At 38.3% G+C, this 20,106-nt stretch overlaps 2 protein-coding genes across 2 annotated transcripts; one reads left to right on the forward strand and one right to left on the reverse strand.

The window, feature by feature from the left end:
* Positions 1–669: 669 nt before the first annotated feature.
* On the reverse strand, positions 670–17,519 carry LOC144646135 (18S rRNA (guanine-N(7))-methyltransferase-like). The gene is made up of 12 exons (XM_078505662.1): positions 17,379–17,519; positions 17,245–17,282; positions 17,032–17,127; positions 7,787–7,869; positions 6,653–6,749; positions 4,872–4,968; positions 4,602–4,652; positions 2,886–2,971; positions 2,468–2,516; positions 1,498–1,556; positions 1,268–1,357; positions 670–935 (listed from the first exon to the last, which is right to left on the reverse strand). The coding sequence occupies exons 1-12, from the start codon at positions 17,421–17,423 to the stop codon at positions 881–883; spliced, it is 846 nt and encodes a 281-aa protein (XP_078361788.1). The 5' UTR covers positions 17,424–17,519; the 3' UTR covers positions 670–880.
* Positions 17,520–17,548: 29 nt separating this feature from the next.
* On the forward strand, positions 17,549–19,322 carry LOC144646138 (dnaJ homolog subfamily C member 30, mitochondrial-like). Its single transcript, XM_078505664.1, has one exon. The coding sequence runs from the start codon at positions 17,554–17,556 to the stop codon at positions 18,250–18,252; it is 699 nt and encodes a 232-aa protein (XP_078361790.1). The 5' UTR covers positions 17,549–17,553; the 3' UTR covers positions 18,253–19,322.
* Positions 19,323–20,106: the final 784 nt, after the last annotated feature.

Here is a 20,106-nt window from a genome sequence, read left to right on the forward strand (position 1 = left end):
TATTTTTGTCGTACTGCTGACATTCAGTATAACCGCCCGGTATAACCGTGAGCTATTTAAATTTGTGTCGCACCTATAAACCGCCATAAACATTAGTACTTTGGCCGCTTATTCACTAGAATGAAAACATTGTAAGCTCCAGTGAAAATTAAATAAATGGGGAGCTCCGCTTTTAGGCTTGCCTAAATCTATATATTGGCACTTCGAACGGTTCGACAATGAAAATCAATGAAGGACATTAGGTAGAATGTATCGTTGAAATTAACCTAGAATCACACAATTTGTTCCAAAATATACCACGCAAATCTACAAATGGTGGACCTTCAACCCAAAGGACCATATTAAATGTGAATAGTCTCTTAATTTATTTATTTCAATATATGTTTGACAATAAGTGGGCCTCCAAGGCTCGTGGGGGGGAGGGGTGCAGACGCACCCATCGCACCCCCCTTCCCTACGGGCCTGCAGTAGCTACATGTAAACTGGGCTGTCATGCAATGCTTCTTATATTGCATGACCCCAAATAGCAGCTACAAGTCTTCATACATTCAGTATGCTTCCTTGCTTTTCTTTATAGGTGATTTTTGCTTTAGGAAATTTTCACATCACTGTAATAAATGTCCTTTCCTCCTTTCACATTCTCTGAGTCTGCAACAGCTTCCAACAATATTTTTGACATTGAACAAGATTTTATTCCCCATAACTCTTGTGTGAGGATTTGTTTAATGAAGACTGTGTTTGTGCATGTTAATAGAATTGTTCACATTGTTATTTACTGAATGATAAGCGTGCCAGGAATAGTCTTGTTCCAGGCTGTGGGCAAATGAATTGCTGACCATTTTATTACCAGTTAAGTGCAGTCCTTATACTTGCACCACAATTAAAACGTTGATTTTCTTTTCCGTCCTGTGTACTTTGAGTCTGGTCTCACTTCCCTGAAAGCAAAGTAGTAAACTTGACATTAGCTAGGACATTTAAATTTATGAATTCAAGAATGTCACTTTGAGATTTTTTCGTAATTAATTTTTCAATAGGTCAATTTTCATTTAAAATTCTAACTTTGCTCTGAGGCTTTGGAAAATGAAACAAAAGAAATGATTTATTCATCCCTAAACCTCAATGTGACATCTTTTGTTTATTCCTAAGCCTAAGAACAAACTAAAAAGTTAGAATTTTAAAATACTGTGATTGGCCTTTTGGGAAAAATAGAGCCCAATAACTGACCAAAGACGATGCCACATTTGCAATTTTGTTTATATCTCCTTACTTTCCCTGCCGTCTTCTCCTGTCTTTCTTTTCTTTGACCCAGTCTTTGCTCTTTTTTATTGATTTTCCACGTGCCACTCTAGTTCTTTCTCTAAAAGAGAACAATTATGCACAATAAGCCTAAACTGCAATTTATTCTCCTTACTCGTATACTGCATATTTTTCTCCTCAAAATATATTGAACTCCAATAGATAACAAGCAATGACATTTCAACCCTTGTTTTCTATTACCTTTTCCCGCTAAACTGTATGCTATCTTCTACAGATTTTGTATCTTCAGTGCCAAGACCCTAAGAAAATAAAATGAGAAATTTAATTTAACTAGTACAGTATACAACATTCCAGATCATCCCATCTTTGAAAGCAAAACTGATGATTAACACTCGTCTGGTTGTTGCTCCTGCCTCATTTCAATCAATCAATCAATCAATCAATCAATCAGTCACTCATTTGGTCAGTGGGTGGCTCGGTGGGTCGGTCACTCACTCAGTCATTTGGTCGGACCGTTGGTCGGTCCATTTGTTGGTCGTTCACTCACTCACTCACTCACTCACTCACACAGTCATTTGGGCGGCCGGTCAGCCGGTCGGTCAGTCGTTGGGTCCGTCAGTTGGTTGGTCACTCACTCCCATACTCATTCAATCAATCATTCAAAGAGACTGCCCAAATATGGGTAGTAACATGTCATCAGTATGGATTTTTCAGTTTGATTCTCAGATGTCTCCATCACCGAATGGGAGGGGTGGGTTAAAGGTAAAGGTGAAGTCTGTGTCCGAGCCAAGTGGCCCATACAGGAGAGCTTATCCAAGGAGCTTATCCTGGTTTTTGTAGCATTAAGCGACTAGGAGTATTGCTACTCCCCCTTGGGTGGGATGCTAGTCAATCGCAGGGTTACCCCCCAGCAGTAAATTCGCCGGTACCCATTTATTCACCTGGGTGGAGAAAGGCACTGTGAGAGTAAAGTGTCTTGCCCAAGAACACAATGCGGCGCCCTGGCCAGGCCTCAAACCCAGGCCGTTCAACTCAGAGTCGGGCACGCTAACCATTAGTCCACCGCACCACCCACTGGGAAGGGTGGGTGGGTGTAATATTTTCCTTTATTTGTTCCTGACAATGTTAAGTCACAAGCTTTTAAAATAGAATAAATATCATACATAGATCTATGTAGTAAAACAAAAAATATAAAAAAACAACAACAAACCTTTGGAAGTTTGTCTACAACAACACCAGCAAATAGGCACAGGAATATTCTGAAAAAAAGTTGAAATAGAAAATACTGACTTGCCTTTATTTCATGAGCTACTTAATAATATAATGTATATAGTTTAAGTATTTTTTTATCTAGTAAAATTATTGGTAATGCTCCCAGGAATCAAGACTAACTTTTTAACTCACTGGTCTATTGGCTAGTGATATGTCGTATTTTACCAGCCAAAATTAATTTTTCACTAGTCAGATAATTTTTTTATATTCATTTCTATCAAGAACTGTTGACATTTCCAAGTTTTTCACTAGCCAAAGTGGCTGAAAGCAATGCTAAACCAGGTAGCCAAAACCTAAATTTAGCTGCAGTCTTTTGCTAGTTGGCTACCATTAGTCTCTAGCCTTGACTCCCTTACTTTTTAGCTCTAGTACTGTTTGGATAGTCAACAACTAATCCGCCAGTGAATCCAGCTTTCATGGCTTGTGTTGTGATTAATTCAACCTGTGAGTGAAAGATAACCGAACTGGTCAAGATAAGGGAAGCCTCGAGCCAAGTGGCCCATACTGCCGGAGCTTATCCCGGTTTCGATAGCATTAAGCGTCTAATATTTCTATTCCTCCCTGAATGGGATGCTAGTCCATTGCAGGGTACCCCCCAGCATTATGTCGCTGGTACCCATTTATACACCTGGGTGGAGAGAGGCACTATGAGTCAGAGTAAAGTGTCTTGGCCAAGAAAACAACGCAATGACCTCGGCCAGGTCTCGAACCCGGAACGCTCAATCCGGAGTCCAGTGCTCTTACCATTAGTCAAGATGCCAGGTTACAAATTAAAAGACGTACTGTATTTGACTTGAACAGAATTCTGATGTTAAATTTAATGGACAAGTACAGTAAGTTGAACCTCTTACTTATGACCATGTCCAAATTACAGACAGTTTACTTATTCTGACCTAGAGAAACCACGATTTATAAAATCTCTAAAACTAAAATATGGACACCTCCATAATACAACACTCAGCTCTGACTGGCCCTTTGCATCCAAAAAAGGTTCACTGTACATAATTTATGTAACCAAGAAATAATGTAGTTTTCCAAGGGAAGGATATAAACAACAAAGTTCAAAGTGAGACTACTGCTGCCACACTCTTGTAACCAGTTAATTTCTCTAGCCTGGAAAAATATATTTCTACTAGTTTTTGTGTGCCAGGTATATTTCAAAGCCATGAACAATGCCATGGAAAAAAGTAAAACTGTTAACAGTAATAATATGTGTACAAATCATAAAGGTCGGGAAACACTAGGCGACACATCGCGGCGACATGTTGCTGCAACATGTCGCCTCGTGTGACATGCGACATTGTCGCCGCGACGTGTCGCACAAATTCAAACTGGTTTGAATTTGTGCGACACATCGCAGCGACAAAATGAGCAATAGCAGAATTGTCGCAGCGTGTGTACACATCTGCGATAAATTGCTGCGACAAAATATTGATTAACCAATGAGAGCGCGTCATGTATTTTGGCCATATTGAATATGGAAAACTAGTTCGCATTCTCACTCTTCCAAATTCGTTGTTTATGCACCAAACAAACACCTTGTTGCAGCCACCTGTTTGTGAGCAGTACACACAGAGCGACTTGTCGCTCTGACTTGTTGCATAGTGTGTCCCGACCTTAAAGCTTAGTATTACAAACATACAATGGCACTTAGTTTGTAGATGTTGTGGTTTAATTTTATCTTTGGTTTTAAATTTTTCAAACCAGTTTGATTTTTATTTCCCTTTGTTTCAGATTATGATAATGAGCATGAGACAATGTAAATAAAAATAAAACTGGTTTAAAAAAAATTAAACCACAACATATATAATTATTTTAAACGAGCTAGGCCAACACTTGCCACTTCAGTGGACAATATAGAAATGCTTAAGAGTAGATGCGTAGAGTAAAGAGGGGTGGGGGCAACAATTAATGACCCTTTGGCCAAGTCCCTCCCCCACTCCCCTTGGATCTCCCCCTCCCCCTCCTCCAACTTAGATCCACCACAACATGTCCATAGTGAAGATAAAAAACATGCAACATCCAACATGGAGTTTTTGTAGTTCTAACAAAAGAATGCATCCTGCAAATACCTGTTGAGGATTTTCTGGGTAAAACTGAAACACTGCTCTGCTTCCTCTACTCTGTGTAAAATAAACGAACAAAAAAAAATTAAAGCTAAAAATTAAAGATAGAGCCTTATTGATAAAACATTTTCAACCCCTTTTAGACATTAAATATTTAATAAATAACAACAGCCTCACTAATAATGTCACAAATTAATGTTTACAAAACGTTCAACACTGGAGCACTCGTTCTAAAATGTGTCCCAACATTTAACATTTCTGTCAGTAAAACCTTACCATAGCGCTGTACAGTGAACTGAAGAATTTGTAAAGTCTTTTGGCAGGATTGTGTCCTTTCTTGTCAGCATTACATAGCCACTGAAGAGCCGATATGCTTCAGAATCATAAGAAAACAGTGTTACCTTTACCATTTACCATTCCAATGTCAGTAAACACTTTTATTTGGGTGCATTTAGGTAGAAATTTAGGGCCGGTTATTTAAACGAAGTTTAGACTGCGGCTAAGAAAGTCATCGTCTAAATCGGGATTTAGCCTGCGAATCCAATTATTTAAACAACGTTTATCATAACCCGCGTCTAGATGAAGTTTAACCGTTGACTAACAAACAATGGCAAGTTAGACCTGCTCCTGAGTAGGTTTAAACGTCGTTTAACTGTTTATTTTTACTGATTCTAGCCCGTTGCAGTCAACTTGTTTCTTGATTTGTATTTTGTATGCGCTTCCTGAACCTCCGAGCTGGTTTAAAGAGATATTTGATTCTATTTGTTTCATTTCCTTTAAAAAACACAAGTACAATTTCTTGAAAATATTTCCACACAGCTCTATACTACATTATCAATGCAGTCCTTTGATTTAAAGAAAAACAACAGCAAGACAAAAGTGTTCCTTTGGGAGTAGCACGCATGCATGATGTCAAAACAATAGCTACACTCGTTAGACGTCGTCTAAACGTGGTCTTCGTGAACTTCGGCTCATCGGCGTTCAAATAATGCAATTTAGACTCCGGTTAGCCATAGTTTATGGAGTCGTCGTCTAAACCTCGATTTAGCCTTAAACCACGTCTAACTTAGGCTTCGTTTAAATAATCGGCCCTTAATGTTTTTGTCAATATCAAAACAGTTTCTTATACAAAATTAATTCCTACATGTATTATTAAGGTACATGTATGTTCTTTTTTTGTTTATCGATACATTCACCTTGATTTATCAGACCTTAATAATTCTGTACTTGTTGATTACACAGAACTGATTCTTTATCATTAATAATTTATGATTGTAGCCACTCGTAGTTATTTCTATTTCTGATTCATAATCTTGATTATCAAGACAGTTGATTGTTTTCATTGAATTTTTTTGAAGTTCCAACAAGTAGTCACTGTCTGAATACGTGTAAATCCTAAATCAAGAAGAAGTTTCAGGGTTCAAAATAAAATTTCGTTTTTAGCCTGAACTTGTCTGCTTTTTTTTGTCAAGGCTCATTTTTTCCCGGCTGTTAAAAGAGCCATGCATTTTCAAAGGAACAATCCATTTGCAAACATGAGGTACCCATAGGACGTACCCATAGGTTTGCAATGTATTCTGGGGCGATTTCAAACACAGTCAGCCCTTTGCAAGCTTTCCGAAGTGATGGGATGTTTTACAGCATTTCAAAAGAATGGATTGAAGCAATGTGACTTCTTTTTATCTTATTTTGAGTGTTTGAGAAGTAAATAAGATCTTCCAATATACTTTTCTGGAGGGACAAAATACATGAGAAGGTGGGGCAGCCTGTTAGTCATCTTAACACAAAAATGAAGTCGTACATGTAAAACCGTAAAACCAAAAGTTTTAGTTGCCAAAGATGAAATTTTGGTCGCATTAACACAGTGCGTCGCACTTTCTAGCCCTGTAGCTGCTTTATTGTCTGATATGAAATGTTTACTTCAACATTCCAGCAACTTTGATTTTAGTTGGCCGATCAAGGCATGATATTCTATTTCTTCGGTAGTAGCTGGCAAGTGTCGTCAAAGTGCCGGCTACCGCTTGCAGCCGGCTGCTATTTTGAACCCTGAGTTTTACCTTATACATCCATCAAATGTTCCAGGCTTAAAGAAGAGACCCTGCCCAACATCATGAAGAAAGACATCTCCTTCTACTTCTCTTTCAACTGCCACATCTGTAAAACAAATAGTAAGACAGTATTGGTTTTTCGTAAGTGTTGGATTTTGTTAAGGGAAGAAATTGAAGAACCCAGCGAAAAACCCTTGGAGCAAGCATGACAACTAGCAACAAACTCCACCCACATATGCCAGGATTCATACCCAAGCCACACAGGTGGGAGGAAAAATTTACTACACATATTTTTGTGTTGGGGGAGGGGCATCTAAAAAATTTAAGATTTCAGGGGGAGGGGGGGGCAGGGTATAAATTTCTGATGAGGAAAGGGAGAGTCATTGTATAGGACAAGGACTATCTACACTGTAGATCAAATCCCACTAGTCACAGCCCCCCCCCCCCCCCCCACCTCCCACCCTCCTGTACACCATTAAACCCCTTATTGCATGCAAAGATTGAAAACCAAGTAACAACCAATCAAAGACATCATGCAGATCTCTGACGAGCTTTTCTATCATTGCAGAATGCTCTGGGCCCATTAAATCTCAGATCATGTCTCTTGAGTAGGGGAAGAATTCAGTGTATTGGCTATATTGGTAGGTAATTTTGTTATTAAGATATAAGGCCTTTAAATTAAATATTTTCAAACAGATGCAACTTAACTTAATAAAAGGTATACGAAAGGGGTGCCTTTTCTGTCAAAATGATATATAAAAGGGTAAGGGGTTGGACCTCGGGGCGGAGCCTCCTCATATAGAATTTTTTTTAGTTAACCCCCCCATCCCCCACCCCCGCCCATAATGCTCCATCTTAAAGACGGCGAATGGTATCGAGCTAAAAACCTTCAACAAAATATATATTACTTAAGGACGTCTAATAGCCAGTGATGGATAAAATCTCAGGGGTCTTGCGATTCTTGCGAAAACCAAGAATAGAAAGTAAGATGAATTTAATGTTAGCTGACCTTAACAGAAGAAATAGTACATCTGAAAGACACATCAAACAGATGCAGGTAAAATTAATAGTTAATTGATAGTGTGATTATATAAACTAGGATATAAGAGAATTCAAAACAACATACAGTGTAGCATAACCTACCAAGCATGGCCTGACTGATATCAAGACCAATCCAGTGATGTCCCTCATCTGTCAGTACTTCACCACTTAAACCTGATCCACAACTGAAGAAACAAAAGTGAGATTTGAAATGAAACACCCAAACAATATTCTCAACCCCTAAAAGAATGACGGGCACATGTACATGTATCCCTGTCAGTGCTAAATAGTGTTCCAATCTTTAAGGTCCATGTTCACCGGTTTGACTTTGCGGGCTGTGTGTTATTATTATTATTAAAATTACTACCGGTAATTGTTTTGGGGTGACAATCTTGTTTCAAAACAATAAAAAACAGCCGTTAAGCCAAACAGGTGAACATGGGCTTTTAAATCAACCAAGAATTTCAATGGAATAGGCTGAGATCACGTAACAGAGCCATTTGCTTTTAAAGCAACATACAAATAATAGAAACCAGTCAAAATCATTCAGCATAATCTGAGCATTGTTATACAGCTAAAGTTTTTCCCCAGCAGCGCACACTCTCATTGGCTTATTTAATGTTTCCCGAGGCGAAGCTGAGGGAAACATTGAGACTCAAGGGTTAACTGATTTCCAGAGGGATCGGTCATTAAGTGTTTTGTTATAATAAAGCACGACAAAGACTTACAAAAAAAATGATGCTCGTCAGTCAACATTCGTAGGCAACATTGCAATGTTACTCACTGATGTCAGAGATTTTGCATTATTATATAAACTGCAGTGGTATTGTGGGTGGTAGCAAATTGATAAAAATGGTATCACATGTGTGGATAAAAATGATATCGTTACATGTGTGATATCATTTTTGACTAATAAGCATGCAGAGTTTGCCATGTTTCAATACTCAATGAGTCAAAGTTTATTGATATTAAGTCGAAACATCTTCGGATCATTCTCAGCAATCCTCTGTGATCTTTGGAAATCTTCGGAAATTTTCAGAAAATGTTCAGAAACGTTCATACGACCTTCGGACAACAGGGATCCATATTCACGGTCGTCCGGTCGTCCGAGACGACTAAAAAATCGTATGGACGACCAAAAGATTACATAAACTCGTCCGCTGGACGACTTAAGTTTGACTTAATGAAAAAAAAAAAAACAATTATTAAGCTTTCTTATGAGTTACTTGCATTCTGACCACTTGTCATCCATTCATAACTTTTCGAAAACAGAAACAATTTGCAACTTTCTGTCGAGATAAAATCATAAATTTTGGCCGCCATCTTGGCTGATGCGGTATTTTCCATCAATGAAATCACTGCAGGCTCAATTTTCAAGCTGTCAACCGCGAAAACACGAGGCGATCGCATCAGCTGATGTTTTGATCAAAATTTGCCGATATCTTGGTGTGGCACCGCCAGCAAAGAAGAAAAAGCAATGTTAACACTTCAGAAAAACAAACCAAACATGAATAAGAAGAGCAAAAGCGTCCTTTTCATCCGTTGTGGCAGTCGAAGAGGCCCTGGCTTTCATTTGTGCTCGCATCATACGCTTCCGCCAACATCACAAGCCGCTTGGGGGCGTGATGTTTTGTGAAATTTGTAAGCCGGCAGCCAAGGTAGACAATTAAAGAGTCTCGTTAACAAATACTTGTGAATCAAACTTTATTATAACAGATTCGTTGTCTTGTAGATTTCATGTATACACAGTGTTACATACATGTGATAATAACAAAAAAGTCAACTTTTCATTTACTTGTTGTACGGTCGCCATTCTTCACTTTTGAACGGGCAAGTAAAATTTTGTCAGGGCAAGTATGTAATCTTGCATACTTGCCCGGCTGACGACTTGGGAAAAAAACGAATATGGACCCCTGGGACAACATTTTGAAAATCTTTGGAAATCTTCGGAAAATGGTCGGAAATTAGTAAAAAACATTCGTAGGTTTATATAATAAACAGAATAATACATGGTTGCTTGGACATATGAAATTTATTTTCTCTGCGCTCACTCGTGAGCTATCGATTTGAACACTCAGATAAATTTCATATCTCCGCGCAACCATGTATTATTATGTATTATATTCAATCGGAGAAAAAGAAATAAAATCCACTATGTATGCAGACGATACCACCGTTTTTGTAAGCGACCTCAATTCAATAGAACATTTACTACATATGCTAAAGAATTTCGCTTCTACTTCTGGTTTACAGGTTTTATACGTCAAAAACCGAAGCTATGTGGTTGGGCTGTTGGAAAGATAGACAAGATACCCCTTTCAATTTTAACTGGCCACAAGAACCTATTTGCGCGCTTGGTGTTTTCTTCTCGTATGACTCACCTAGAGCAGACAAATTAAACTTTGGCGACAAGATACGCAACATGGAAAAAATTTTGAATGTATGGAAATGCAGAAAACTGACATTAATCGGCAGGATTAACATTGTAAAAACTTTAGCACTGTCAAAACTGATCTTTAACGCCTCCAACCTGTACGTACCACCCCGTGTTGTTGATGAAACCAACAATCTGATTTTCAATTTCATTTGGGAAGGTAAACCTCCGAAAATAAAAAAAGCCACAATTATTGGTGAGAAAAGCAGTGGTGGTCTTAAGATGATAGATTTTAGTATAATGGAATCTGCCCTAAAAATCGCATGGATTCCAAGGATACAACAAAACTCTGATGCTGGCTGGAAAGCCATACCAGAATTTTTGCTGAGCCAAGTAGGTGGCCTTTCCTTTTTATCACAATGCCGGTATGACTTAAAGTTACTCCAGTTACACAACCTGCCTCCTTTTTATTGCTCGGTACTGAAGTACTGGCAAGACTACAGATCAGATCTTATTGATGACAATACACAGATCCATAATGAAATAATTTGGAACAATAGCAATATAATAATAGACAAAAGAACAATCTTCTTCAAACACTGGTTTCAAAACGGAATCTTACGCCTGCACGACCTTCTTGATGTTGACTCTACTTTTTTATCCATTGACAAACTTCAGCAAAAACTTTTGATGCATGTTCCCTTTACTGTATATTTTGGACTAATAAATTCCATCCCCGCTAGTTGGCGGCGCAAACTTAAATTAACAGATCCCCCCAACCATAATCCAGTTGACATGCTTGAACCCCCCACCCAAAATATCACTACTCACTCTGCTTACGCAGCCATCCTAGACCATTTCTTCCAACCACCTACAGCTGAGACTAAAATTTTACGTTATGGCTTTACTAAAGAAAGCCTGAAAAATGTCTATATGATGCCTTTCTTAACAACGCGAGAAGTTAAATTACAAATGTTCCAGTATAAAATTATACAAAACATCCTTCCAACGAGAATATTCCTGTTTCGCGCGAGGTTGTCTGAGTCCGATCTCTGCCGCGCTTGCCAGGCTGTGCCAGAAACGCTTCCGCATATGCTCTTCCTGTGTAATGTAGTCTCCGCTTTCTGGAATGCTTTCAAAGTTTGGTGGTGTGAAAAAACTAATCAGACTTTCGAACTCAATGAACGTAATATACTATACGGTTGGCACAACAACACTAAGTACAAAGATCTCCTAAATTACGCTACACTTGTCGCTAAATACTTTATATTCTGCTGCTTTCAAGACTAAACTAATATAAATTTTGACAGCTTTCCCCCTTTCTTCGGTATCAGGATTGATACCATTAGGCAAATTGCCATAAAAAATAAACAACTCGAAGAATTTAATAAGCAGTGGAAGAATTTCCTTTAACTTTTAAGTATTTACGTTTAGATATCCTTGAATCTCGTTTTCTTTTTTTTTTTCCTTTTCCTTTTAGCCGATACATTAATATATGTGACCTTGCACGGGAAAACGTACTTTAACGCTTTTTCGTTAAACGACTTAAATCGTTTGTTAGTCGTTAGATTACCGTTAGGACGATTAAGAAAATCGTTAGAAGCGTTAGAATGGTCGTTAGAAAAAATTTCTTTGTCGTTTGAAGCGTTAGAAAAATCGTTAAAAAAGATCATGCACGTCGTTAGATGTTTCAAGAAAGGTCGTTCATATCGTTAGTAAAAATCGTTAGAATCTCCGTTCATTAAGTCGTTTGAAACTTTGGAAAATCAGTTAGAATTACCTTCCAAGTAGTTTTGAACGCTAAAGGAAGTAATACTTGTTAGATTATCGCTCTGTTATCGTTTAAATCGTTATGTTAGCCCAATTGTTTTATAAACGCACCTCAAACGTATCAGTGTATTCGACTTGTGTTTAGGAGAAATGCGAACACGAAGGCTGTAAAGCAAGCAAACAAGAAATAGTTTTGTCCCCCTGAAGAAGGCAGCGTTGCCGAAACGTCGGGAATCCAGAGAAGAGTTTCCGTAAATAAAACCGGTTCTTAAATTTGACTTGTAAAAATTCTGTAGTCGGCAAACGAAACATTCCGCCACATGAAAAACATCGGAGCCGTAAGCCTTCCGTGAATATTAAATTGAAAGACAGACTTGTGTTGCGCCATCGCATCTAGCTTGAAATGAACTTGTTTTATTTTTTTGTGAATTTGGCATAAAATTCTTAAAACCTAAATTCTTCTTGAATGAAACTCGACTTCATTTATAACACAGGTTATGGCGTTAATTATTAATACAGCTTTAGAGAAGTTATACAAATTTTGCTTTTTTCGACTATTTTGCTTGTTTACAAGCGAAAGTAGGAGATTAGGAGTGATGTGGGCAAAATTTGGAACATTCTTGTCTACTCTCAAGGGACTTTTTTAATTTCTCAAGGGACTGTTTTAATTTCTCAAGGGAGTTCTTTCCGCTTAGTGGGCGATGAAAGGGTCTCTTATTATTATTGCGTCAACACTTCCGATCTCGTGTTAAAGACGTGACTTGTCACATATTCCGCTGTAGGTGATGAAAGGGTCTCTCATTAGTATTGCGATCTCGTGTTAAAAACGTGACTTGTCACATGTATAAACGTTATATAACAGTTATTTTTATGCGTGAGTTTCTCAAATGAGATATGACACAACTAATCGAGAATGTGAGTGGTTCAGTGTTTCACAGTCTAAAGCGTTGTACTAGTACAAGCGTCTCACTCACTGAAGCCGGGCGCTAATATTTAACCTAAAATGATTAAGAACGGAAATTATCTTTTCTTTCACAAACTATTCGTCGAATACACTCCCTTTGTTCGTCTTTAAATGTTTTGTGAACAAAACTCTTGAGAGATTTTCTAAAACCTAGAAGAACTCGCTTTCTACTTCATTCCGCTCAACCTGCGCTCAACACCCGCCATGATAACAATTGTTTTTGTCTACGTGCGATATTTTTGGACCGGAAATTAGACTTGAACTCCATTAGCCGCTGTGGGTGATGAAAGGGTATCTCATTAGTATTGCGTCAACACTTGCTATCTTCTGTTAAAAACGTGACTTGTCACATGTATAAACGTTATATAACAATTATTTTTATGCGTGAGTATCTCAAATCCGATATGACACAACTAAGGATTTGTTTTCGCGACAATCGATTGCGTTAGTCACGCTTAACACGAGTGAATAATCATTTATTCGCGTTCTCAATTCAAGGGATTTCTTTTCGGTGTGGGTGAACAATGCGTCAGTCAACACTTGAAGGCAACGTATAAGTCGCGCTAATATTTAACCTAAAGGATTTGTTTTCGCGACAATCGATTGCGTTAGTCACGCTAAACACGAGTAAATAATCATTTATTCGCGTTCTTCTTACACCGAGGATGAGGCAACATGCTTGTCCCAACTTTCAAGAAACCCTTTTCAGCGATAATATTTATTTATTTTAAAATTCCGCCGTAGCACGGAAAAATGAATGTTTCGCACATTTTATCGGGCAAAAGACGAGAAAAATACGCATAAGACTCACATTACGAGCTGATCGGATGGTTTTTAAAATTTGATTTCTGCAAAGGCTGATTTTGTGTAAGGCTCAGGTCAGTCATTTAAAGGTCGTAGTTTTCGTCACTGGCACGATCGTCTGGCGTCTTTGGTGGTGTGATGTAATACTCTTCGACACCACTGGTGATAGATCACGCTCTTACCGAATCCCATCGGAAGCACCGCCAAATCATCTTTTCTTTCACAAACTATTCGTCGAATACACTCCCTTTGTTCGTCTTTAAATGTTTTGTGAACAAAACTCTTGAGAGATTTTCTAAAACCTAGAAGAACTCGCTTTCTACTTCATTCCGCTCAACCTGCGCTCAACACCCGCCATGATAACAATTGTTTTTGTCTACGTGCGATATTTTTGGACCGGAAATTAGACTTGAACTCCAGTAGCCGCTGTGGGTGATGAAAGGGTATCTCATTAGTATTTCGTCAACACTTGCTATCTTCTGTTAAAAACGTGACTTGTCACATGTATAAACGTTATATAACAATTATTTTTATGCGTGAGTATCTCAAATCAGATATTTTCGCGACAATCGATTGCGTTAGTCACGCTTAACACGAGTGAATAATCATTTATTCGCGTTCTCAATTCAAGGGATTTCTTTTCGGTGTGGGTGAACAATGCGTCAGTCAACACTTGAAGGCAACGTATAAGTCGCGCTAATATTTAACCTAAAGGATTTGTTTTCGAGACAATCGATTGCATTAGTCACGCTAAACACGAGTAAATAATCATTCTAGACCTGCCAACTCTCACGCATTATGCGTGAGTCTCACGCCTGCAGATCCAAAATATCGATCTCACGCATACAGCCCAGTTTCTCACGCTTGACTGACAAATTTAGATTTCTTACTGTTAAAACCCATTAAATGTACATTCAATTCAATTTTGCTGAAACATAACTCAGAAAATGAGCATTGTTATTCGTGTTTGAGTCAATTTTTGCAATTTCACAGACTTCGGCAACGTTTGAAGATCGTCAAAACATCTTCGGAAATATCCAGAAATTGTCGGAACATCTTCGGAACTCTTCGGAAATCTCCGGAAATAGTTGGAACATCTTCGGAAACGTTCGGAAATAGTCAGAACATCTTCGGAAAATGTGGAGAAGGTTATCTCACGCCTTTGACTTAGAAAAAGTTGGCAGGTATATCATTCGCGTTCTCAATTCAAGGGAGTTCTTTTCGGTGTGGGTGAACAAAGCGTCAGCCAACACTTGAAGGCAATGTATAAGTCTTTCACAGACTAAAGCGACGCTAATATGTAACCAAGAACGTAAGAACGCAAGTTTGGACTGGTACAAGCGTCTAACACACTAAAGGAGCGCTAATATTTAACCTAAAACGATTAAGAACGCAAATTTGTACTTTTACAAGTCTTTCACATTCGCGACAATCGATTGCGTTAGTCTCGCTAAACACGAGTAAATAATCATTTATTCGCGTTCTCAATTCTAGGGATTTCTTTTCGGTGTGGGCCGGGGGTGTGGGTATATATGAAGAATGTATTGAACCGCTGAACTGTTTGTTTGCTTTAGTAGGCCGGAATAAGCGTATACGCGACACGAGTACTACAGTATATTCAATGTGTTTTCGATTGGGTTTTCTTTGGCTCCTTAATTTGCGGTTGAGTTTTGTAAACAGCGCGTTGTTGACTTCTAGGTTTCAGTTTTAATTTAGAATGTGATGTGGAAGTGTAAAGTATTCAGGTAAGCTAAGTTATTTCCAAGACTTCCACTCCTAAACAACATGAAAAGCGTCTTTCACCCTTTAGCAAAACACTACTCCATACCACAATTGACAGCCAACAGATAGACCATAGCAAAATAGTCGTAGTCTCATAGAGACCTTTGATTTAAAGCGGCGCAGTTATAAAAGTTGGCAAAATTTGCATATGTCAAAAGTAATTTGAAACCTTTCGAATAAACTCCATCGTAAATAATTGTAACACAACGCCGCACGCAAGTATCCGATTTAGATTCTTTCATACACATCTAACTGTGTTTTTCTAAAGAAAACTAAATGACAGATTGAACTTTAAGGTTTTATATTTGCGTCCTATTTAAAGCGTCATAACACAAACAATTCGTACGCGTGACATTTCACACATGCTTCATGTTTTGTTCGAAGATCGCCTGATCGCAGGTTATGTTTGTGATTCGGCGGGACCGAGCTAACTCCAACTCGGTTTCTTCTTAAAGTTAAGAAGAAAAACACTTAAGAAACTTCCTCGCAATGCTCGTCTTTAATCTGATGTGGTCGAAGAGTCGAAAATATGCGACAGTTATTTTACATCTGCAGCGAATTCTGCTTTCGATGTCAGCGAGATCTTTCCGTGAATGTTTTGCGAACGCACTGTTTTATACCATTATGAACTTAAAACTTTCGGTAAGTAATAAAGATTTTATCATTTGGAAATGTTTTGGCGTTCTTCTAATAAGCTAGACTAGTTGTAAGACTAGCTGTGTATCATTTCTCGTCCAATTTTTTGCTCAAAGCACATGTTTCAGTCGTAATGCCTTCTCGATCTCGGCGCGAAATGATAACTTATGATTTAAAGCTTAACTTGGCAAAAATTTTCATCTTTTAGAATAAGTTCACAAGGTGGATGTTTTGATCAAACGTTTTAGTTTAGTAAGCCAGTCGATAGTTTGAACGTTTTAGTTGTTTATGTTGTTTAGACAATTCGTTAGTCCGCTCGTTAGAGTCGTTTAAACAAGTCGTTAGGCACTTCGTTAGAATGTTCTCGCAAGTCGTTAGATATTTTTGCTTGAGCGTTAAACTCGTTAATAAAGTCGTTAGAGCGTTGGGAAAAGTCGTTAGTTACTCGTTCGTTAGACGTTAGTTTTTGCCCGTTTAACGAATTATCGTTAAAGTACGTTTTCCCGTGCAAGGTCACATATATTTAAAATTACCGCTTTTCAATCGTTTCCTATGTTGTATCTTTTTTTTTCCTTGTTCTATGTGTATTTAAGTTTATTTTTGCTAACATTGATGTTATTTAAAACTGTTATATACTATGTTTGTATTATTTTGAGTGTCAATAAAGTATTAATTAAAAAAAAAAAAAAAAAAAAAAAAAGTATTATCAGATCTATTGCTGGTTTGCAGCTGACGTCACAGCAGCCATGTTGGATGACAGGAACAAAGCGTTCTCCTCCGTTGGGAACTAAACTTTTTTTATTATGCAAATTCCGCAAAAAGACATGTTTCATTGTTTTGTCATCCAACATGGCCGCCTTGTCACGTGGTTGCAAACCAAGAATATGTTGCCCGCTCAGAGATCTTTTGGCAAGAAACAGTTTTTATTGTGAGATGTCACGTGACCTCGCATTAGCCAATAAGAGCGCGCGCTTATGGGGAAAAATTTCTAGCTATATAACAAAATTGCATTATTACCCAATATCCAAAAGAAAACAAGGTTGATCCTCTGGCAAACTCAACAGCTCTATTGCTCTCTGAGACAGCTGAACTTGAATTTCAATCATTCTTGTGCTAAAAATTGAGAAGTTGAACGAAACATTTTAATTTCCGATTGGTGATGGAATATGTGAGCAATTAGCAACATTGCAAAACACACGTGTTGTTGTAAACAATAAAGATTCCACTTACTTGGAAGTATATTTACGAGCTTCATCGTCATTATAAAACTAAAGAGACAAGATAAAATCACGAGGAAATACTAAAATAACTTGAAGACACCAACGAACGGTCTAAAATGAGGCTAAAATTACAAAAAATCTTACCACTTCTGGCGGAGCTTGATGTTCAGGTCGCCTTCCGGACGCCATGTTGGAAAAGTAATAGTATAAAGTCAGCGGAGCTACGCTGCAAAACTGCGACTGCGGTATCCAGCATCAGCAGAAGCACGCAGGAAAGTAATGGCGGTTGCCGGTTGAGCCTTGTTGTGTAACTCTTGTTATGATTTTTTTGATCAGATCCTTGGTGCAGAATGCATCGTTTACCAGATGGAGTATTGCAAAGAACAGTCAGTTTCGGGCAGCATCTCTGTGTTGTTTGCACAGAGCAGGATCGATTTCTCGTACTGCAAAATCCGATGTGAAGTTGAAGTGTTTCAAAATATGTTTGTACAGCACCAGCTCAAAGACCAGGAAAAAGAACTTTTACCGTGTGCTTGGCGTGTCACCCAAAGCCACCCAGGCACAGATTAAAAACGCGTTTTACAAGCTGTCCATCACTCACCATCCAGACAAACACAAAGGGAGTGAAGAATCGCATGAGAAATTCCAAGTGATCAGTGAGGCTTACAACGTGCTTGGAAATCAAGAGACAAGAAAACAATACGATCGCGAACTTATCGTTGAAGGCCAGTTACGCGCGGAGCACACTCACGCTTATAAGCCACCGCCATCATTTAAGAAACATCCCGGACAAATTTACAATTTTGATGAATGGACGAAAGCACACTACTCAAACCAACTCAATCGAAATCAACGAACAAGAATTAGAAGAGAAGAACTAAAGGAAGAAGATTCCAACACTGCAAAACTTGGAACAGGCGCTATGAGGAACTCTGTTATCCTCATTACCGCATTGACCACTATTATGGTATATATTCATCACAGAATGAAATCACAAGACTTTGAATCCAAAGATTAGCCCTTTAAACTCCCAACATTGTTCACAACCTGGTCCCTGGGGTGAATGGTCAGCGGAGAGTCTCGCCACTATCCAACACGGCACTAGGTCAAATGCATGGTTTAAATCCATTTTTTGACCATGCATTTCGCAACCAAGTGAAGTCACCTCCCCTTCTCTTGGTGGCAAGTTGGTTGGTGGTGAGAATCCCTGGTGACGTGATGACCTGATACCCCCCGGGGCCATCTCCACACAGAAGATTTAATTTGAAGCATATCAAATTTATAAGAAATCCTGGGCAATAAATTTGACTTTGTCATGGCAAAATATTTATATTGGCCTTATTAATATTAATATTATTAAAACTAAAGTTGTCCGACGTTTCGATGTAACTAACATCATTGTCAAGGTAAAATGTTGTATCGTGGTGTGAATATAAATTAGTTTGTGGAAAATAATAGACAATTGCTGCATGGTTATGTAAATAGTTTTGCGCGGCTGCAGTCACACCACGATACAACAGTTTACCTTGATAATGATGTTAGTTACATCGAAATGTCGGGCAACTTTAGTTTTAATATTTTCTACTGAAGTTTTTCAGTAAACTGTTTATTATATTATTAGCTTTTTTTTTAAAAAAATCGTACTGGTATTAAGTATTACAGAAGTCAGTGTTTGTCTCTGTTTGGTTTAATTTGAATACAAAAAGTCAAAGTTTGAATGAGTAACACCCAATCTGAGACTCCACACTGCAACAAGTCATTTTCCCTAATAAGAGAGTTAAGAGAGTAAATGACTTGTCCCTTCACTGCAAGCTGGCCTCTTGTGTGTACATAATTATTCATTAATTGATCGACTAACTTGTTTGTGGGGTTGGGAGAAAAATGGAACTCGCTTTGAGTCACTATTGTTAATATGTTTTATTTTCCTAAGCATCAAAACCAAGTTAGAATTTGATATAATTTTATTGTAATTGGCCTATTTTAAGATGGCTGGAAATATAATGTGAACTCCATCTGTGACACACATTTTTTAACCAAATACAGCATGTAAGCATCATTTTTATACATATTAAACTATAAAAGAAACACATAAATAAAAAGGATTTTTGGTTAGTTATTTTTTAGGATTTGTTTCAAAAATGAACTCCTAGATAATGTAGCCTGTTGAGGGGAGGGGGGTGGCTATACACAGGATGCAGTAGGGTGGCAAAGAGAGAGGGGTGCCAACTGCCAAAGCTGTCATAATTATGTGGCTGCCTTGTCCTTGGTCACTCACAATGACCCACAATCGCTGGGGATATTCTAGTTAATTATTGAGGAAAGCACTTGCTCCCAATCACCCCGCTCCTGACTCCCGATCAAAATCCCTGCTCAATTGACCTTGGAAAAGCCTTTGGAGGAGGCAGGTTATGTAGGGTGCTCGTGAGTATGATATTTGCTAAAATCATGCCAACCTATGAGGCCTCCCAAGGGGTAAAAGCACAAGCAGCATGACCCTGAATACTGGCAACACAGAAACAAATTTTTTGCAGTGACGTTCTTACGGCACTGAAATGCGAAGGCAACACAATAGGGAAAATGACAGTAACATTTACAGCTGTTGGCTTGGCGACATTGGTTCTCAGAAACATGTGAGATTGTGACACGGCTATCCCCGATCTTTTTCTGGCTTCTCAGTTTCTTTCTTTGCAATTTCTTTAATTGCAATTTCACTGTGATGATCATTTCTTTGTTGTAAACTTGTTTGTTTGCATTTTGCCAAGTCACTTGATACAGTTGAATCCAAATAACTCGAACCTTCAAGGGAAATCGAAAAAGGTTCGAGATAGCGGGAGTTCGAGTTATCGAGGGTAAAATTTGAAGAAAATGACCT

The sequence above is a fragment of the Oculina patagonica genome, chromosome 3 (assembly GCF_052425735.1).
Source record: "Oculina patagonica isolate OP01 chromosome 3, crgOcupat, whole genome shotgun sequence".
Lineage (NCBI taxonomy): Eukaryota > Metazoa > Cnidaria > Anthozoa > Scleractinia > Oculinidae > Oculina > Oculina patagonica.

Bases quoted from the DNA above. Each gene is read 5' to 3' on its own strand.
- LOC144646138 (XM_078505664.1), top strand. From the start codon at position 17,554: ATGATTTTTTTGATCAGATCCTTGGTGCAGAATGCATCGTTTACCAGA.
- LOC144646135 (XM_078505662.1), bottom strand. From the start codon at position 17,423: ATGGCGTCCGGAAGGCGACCTGAACATCAAGCTCCGCCAGAAGTG. The intron at 7,870-17,031 runs GTAATAATGCAA...TTGTTTCTTCAG, and splicing joins TGTTTTCTTTTGGATATTGG to TTGTGGATCAGGTTTAAGTG. The intron at 1,358-1,497 runs GTAATAGAAAAC...GTTCTCTTTTAG, and splicing joins ATACAGTTTAGCGGGAAAAG to AGAAAGAACTAGAGTGGCAC.